A 5,038-nucleotide genomic window follows, 5' to 3' on the forward strand; every position below is an offset into this window, starting at 1 on the left:
CAATCCAGCACTATCAGTCCAATCGCGTTTAATATGTATTAAACTGTTACGGTTTGGACACACTGAGAGTGGACTGCACCTTCAGTCTAGTCGTGCTTCTGAACCAGCACGGCCACTCTTGAGTCTTTGGTCGCGTTCAGTGAGAAACCGAAACGACTAGCTACTGAAACAGTGCAGTTTATTTAAACAACAGGTATATAGGATTGATGGTGATAAATACACTGTCTGCAAAGCACGTGCAAATGAGGGTATACAAAACACGCGACAAGGTTATAAACGATACAGCCTGGCTATAAATGTAGGAAAGAGAGTCTCTAGAGAGATTTCTAAGTTTCCCGAGGAAGCACTCGGTATGATCTAAGTCTTACCCACAGGCGTCCCTACGGGGGGGCAGAGAGGCTCAGCCCGGCGACTGATCCCAGAAGTCAGCGATGGAATTCTTCGCGATGGTGTCTTCCCTGGGTATCCCCCCTCTCTCGGGCTATTTTTATACTATTTGTTATCTTCACGGTGGAGTCTGAGTGACTTTAGTCATACATACTTTTATTATGGTTGGTGTAAAATTCTCTCGCTTCACAATTAAAGGTAGAGTTTACGAGAAATTCAGGGCACAGACTCAAGACGGAGTGGTTGCACCTTGGAGGCGGGTAGCCTTCGGGATGGAGGTGTGTTTTGGTATTATAATGACATTATAATGAGTAAAGTTCGCACAAAGGACAGCATTTCATCAAAATGTGACAAAACGCTGGCTCCGAGTATCGAGCGGGCAGCTAATTGGCAGCTTATCTGTATCATGGTATCATCCCATCCCAATCCCACGAGGAGTCTCTCCCCCAGCGCACAAGAAAGCTGAAGTGTTTGAAGCAGACGTTTTGTGGACGTGCTATTCCTCCCCTTCCTCCTCTCCCTCCTCTTCCACAGAATCCACCCCCAGCTCCTCACAATCCTTCTCCAGGGCAGCCATGTCCTCCCGGGCCTCTGAGAACTCCCCCTCCTCCATGCCCTCCCCCACGTACCAGTGCACGAACACCCGCTTGGCACACATCACGTCAAATTTGTGGTCCAGGAGGGCCCAGGCCTCGGCAATGCCCGTGGTGTTGCTCAGCACACACACAGCGCGCTGCACCTTGGCCAGGTGCCCCCCGGGCACCACCATGGGTGGCTGGTAGTTGATGCCCACCTTGAAACCTGTGGGGCACCAGTCCACAAACTGGATGCTACGCTTGCTTTTGATGGTGGATGTTCTTCTTATGGGTGTAAAACGTCTCTTTACATCCTTATGGATGTAAAACATCTCTTTAAACAACTGCTCCTCCACCGGCGTCCAAATATCCGAGCCTAGGAATTAACCAGCGACAGGCAAACTATTAGAATAGGCATCCCCCACCTCCAAAAGCCCCGGAAAGGGATCAAAACTGCTGTTTTCCCTCACCCCAAAAGAACACTGTTAACACTCAGTTCAATCAGAGCAAAGGGAACGGCGGGAGCTGTTCTCCTCGTTTACCTGTGTAACGATAATCAGCCAGGGGATGGGATTCGGGTCTCCGAGGCAGCCCAGCATGCAGCATCTCCACTGCCTCCTGCGAGATTTAATAGGGAAAAAAGACGTAAATTCCTCTGGAGGAGGAGCAAAAAGGGAAATTCTCGCTCCTCGTGGCGATGCAGCAGATGCCAAGGGGTGTTAAGTCCCTTCTTCGAAGAAGAGGGAGCAAAGCGGACCCGCTCGGGGCTTATTGAGGGCAGACCTCGGGTTTTATCTAATATCCCTTCATTCGGAAGTAATTCTATTCTCCAAATCGTCCCAGAATCAAACCAAACTCTTCGTAATGCACCAGGAGAGGGGTCTGGAAGCCCAAGAGACCTTAACGCGGTGACAGGCAGCACCCAAGCACCTCCTGTGCCTTCAGCAAAGAGATTCCGGCCCGCGCAATAGAAAACTCAGAGCGACTCCCAGCTCAAACCAGGAACAAAGTCCGTTCTTCATTAGAAATTGACGCTTCTTACCAGCACGTCGCCTTGAGCCTCGTGCAGGCAATGCAGAGACAGCTCCGGGTTGACCCGTCCCCCCGGCCCGGCGTTGGGAGAAGCCAAATGGAGCAGGTTTCTAACTACAAACACAACGAAAACCGAGAAAAAGTCAAATTTTCCTGGAGAAAAGGGTCGATAGGAGAGGGAGGGAAAAGAGGATGAGCGCAGCAGAGACCGGAGACGAGGAGAAGGCACAGAAAAGAAGTCCAATACCCCAAACAGCTCTACTTTAAAAGCCTCTTTAAAAGAGCTTCCACCTCTTGAGTCCTCTGGCGATGGTTTCTGTGCACGATCGAGGGCACGGGGTGTATTTTCTGGCCTCCACGTCCTTCACATCCCAAGTCCCTTCCAAATTGTTTCTCCTTAAAGAAAATAACGAGAATTCCTGTTAAATAACAAGTGCTCAAGGATTCCGTTTCCCTTTACCTACTGCTCCTTCCTTGCTTTGCGCCATCGCTCCCCGTGAAAACAGCCAGTGGTGACCTTTTTTGGAATAAAACTACCTGACCGCAGTTTTTTGGCGGGGGAGGGGAAGCCAAAAAGTGGGGAAAGTGGAGATAAAGGGGTGGAAAATTAACGGGAGGAAGTTGAACTGCTGTTTTTAAAAATATAATGTCATCACCCTCAGCGCTCGATCCGCCGTTTCGTGCCTACTTGGGAAATGTCTGCAGTTCGTTTAGTGGTAAAAGGTGGTATATAGGGAAAAAAACAACCCCAAGATACCCAACACATAACCAAAAAGCACTTAATCAACCCCAAACTTTGGAGATATTTAATCCCCAAACCGGCCGCAGCACGTTGCTCGGTGCTTCCCCGAAACACAATTTTGGCAGTGACCCCACCAGAGAACGATCTCTTAACGGCGCAAGGTTCGTTTAGGCGGACTCTTGATCTCCCTTTTCCCTCCCACTGGTGACGAGACGCTAATTATTTCCACTCACACCAACTATTTCCACTGGAGTGAGCCGTTCCCCTTCGAATTATCACTGACCTGGGCACCAGCCCGGCCCAGAAGCCAAGCGAAAGGCTCCGTCTCACGTTATTAAACGTCCCAAGACTTGAGCTCCTGAAATGATTTCTCAACCTTTGGCGCTGGATTAATCAGTCAATGGTTTTCAGAGCGCTCTGGACGCGAGAGCTTCTGAAGTGCTGTTAGTGGCCAATCTGGAGCTGTCAACGCTAATAAAAAGCACGCACTTCATTCCTCGCATTACTCTACACTGCTCACTTTAGTATTAATAAAAATACCTTTCTTTAGAACGCTTCTCTTGGAGGGCTCCGGCCCTCAAACCACTAAAAATCCGCACAAAAACGAGCGCAAAACTCCTCGTCAGCTTTTCTGCACTGGCAGCAAATTTGCGTTTTCTGTGGCTTTGGTGGGGAGCATCTGTAGCGTCCCTGAACTTGCAAACGCGTCTCGCCCCAGGCGTGCCATTACCTGAGCAGCGAGCGGAATCAGCCGGGCAGGATTTTCTTGCCGTGCCGCAGAAGGTGACCCTGGGAAAAGAAGAGCAGAGAAACGAGCCTGGTTGTCACACCCAGCCAAGGGGGACGACCCGGGGGACCCCCACCCCACCTCTGCCCTCGGCAGCGGGGCCGGCACGGACCCTCTGCGCAGAGCCAAGGGGCCTGGCACGCATTGCACCTCGAGCCCTCTTCCTCAGCCCAGAGACACACAACTCCCTCTCTTTCTCAGCCCCGAAACCAGCCACGCCAGCCCCTTTGCCAGCCCCGCCAGCAGGAGTCCCGCTCGCCCTGGCAGGCCCCAAACCAGCTCCCCCTCTCTGCTGCCTCAGCCCCTCGGCAGCCCCCCGGGCAACACTGAGGGAGCGCAGACACCCCACAGCACCCCAAACCCCCCAGGACATAGGCACCCCGCGGGGAGCCGGGCCCAGACACCCCCCTCCCACCCGACAATGCCCCCCCGCAGGCCCCCCCTGCCCCCAGCCCCACTCAGGGCCCTCCCGCCCCCACCATCACCCCTCGGGGCCGCCCACTCACCTTGACGCGCTCCAGCTGCCTCACCACGTGCTCGCGGCAGCCCCGCGGGCCCGGCCCCACCCACCACCCGTCCGCCCAGCCCCGCTTTCCCCCCACACCGCCCCGCACTCATTGCCAGGCGGCCGCCATTTGCCCCCGGCCCCCTCAGCTTCTGGACCGGCCACGACGGGCACCCATTGGCCGCCGCCGCCCCACCGCCCGCCCCTTCCTCCTTGGGCAGCGCCGCTCCATTGGTCCGTCACTGCCGTCAATCCCCACTGTGCCCCACCCCCGCTGAGCCGATCCCACCAATGGGAGGGCGCCGTGGCGATCCCAGCAGTGGGAGCTCCCACCAATGGGAGCGTAGTACCGGGGTGGGCGGTGCTGGGGTGGGGGGTGTCCGCGCATGCGCAGTGCAGCCGCACGGCAGGCGAGTGCCCTCCACTCGCTCTCTGCCTACACGCGGGTTTTGAGGCCTGAATAGCTCTTTCTAAAGAAATCTTCCCACAGCCTTTTCCCAGCCTGAACTCCTTTACCTGATAAAAAAGTCACGGAAGCCTTAGAGATAGAAACGGGCTTCCTTTGCCTTGTAGGAACCGCCTGCGGCACAGACGTTGCCACTTGTGTATCTGTTCACAGCCAGATCTCTCCTCAAGAACACAAATGGGCTGTTCACACTTCTACAGAACAGCCGCTAAACAGAGGCACGTCTCTTTACACTCAGATGTGACACTGAGGATACAGAACATCTCATCAGACGGGCTCTCTGTTTGGACGTAGGTTCTGGCGCTGGAAGAGCTCTTTATAAATGCAGCTTTTCCAAATCTTTTCCTGGTCTGAGCTCCTTGACAGCGTCCAGAGTCAGAGCATCCTTAGAGACAGCTTGTTATTTGGATCTCCTTTTAGACAACAGGAATGACTTTTCTTTTCCAGGAGCTGTAGAAAGAAGAGCTTGTTCTCTCTTTCAGTGCCTGGCACCCAGAGTCCAGGTTTGAACCTGTACTTCCAAGGCCTCCTCTTGTAGTTAAAC

General features: G+C 53.8%; 1 protein-coding gene across 1 annotated transcript; it reads right to left on the minus strand.

Moving 5' to 3' along the window:
* Positions 1-661: 661 nt before the first annotated feature.
* On the minus strand, positions 662-4,081 carry LOC128903481 (tubulin alpha chain-like). Its single transcript, XM_054187493.1, has 6 exons — positions 4,030-4,081; positions 3,467-3,525; positions 2,286-2,390; positions 2,005-2,108; positions 1,505-1,580; positions 662-1,338 (listed from the first exon to the last, which is right to left on the minus strand). Exons 5-6 carry the CDS (start codon positions 1,566-1,568, stop codon positions 884-886), a joined length of 519 nt encoding a protein of 172 aa, XP_054043468.1. The 5' UTR covers positions 1,569-1,580; positions 2,005-2,108; positions 2,286-2,390; positions 3,467-3,525; positions 4,030-4,081; the 3' UTR covers positions 662-883.
* Between the last annotated feature and the right edge of the window lie 957 nt (positions 4,082-5,038).

The sequence above is a fragment of the Rissa tridactyla genome, unplaced genomic scaffold, assembly GCF_028500815.1.
Source record: "Rissa tridactyla isolate bRisTri1 unplaced genomic scaffold, bRisTri1.patW.cur.20221130 scaffold_37, whole genome shotgun sequence".
NCBI classification, from domain to species: Eukaryota; Metazoa; Chordata; class Aves; order Charadriiformes; family Laridae; genus Rissa; species Rissa tridactyla.

What these genes read in the sequence shown, in the direction of transcription:
- LOC128903481 (XM_054187493.1), bottom strand. Translation starts at nt 1,568, where the DNA reads ATGCTGCATGCTGGGCTGCCTCGGAGACCCGAATCCCATCCCCTGGCT. An exon ending in GGCTGATTATCGTTACACAG is followed by an intron (nt 1,339 to 1,504) that starts GTAAACGAGGAG and finishes GTTAATTCCTAG; the next exon opens with GCTCGGATATTTGGACGCCG.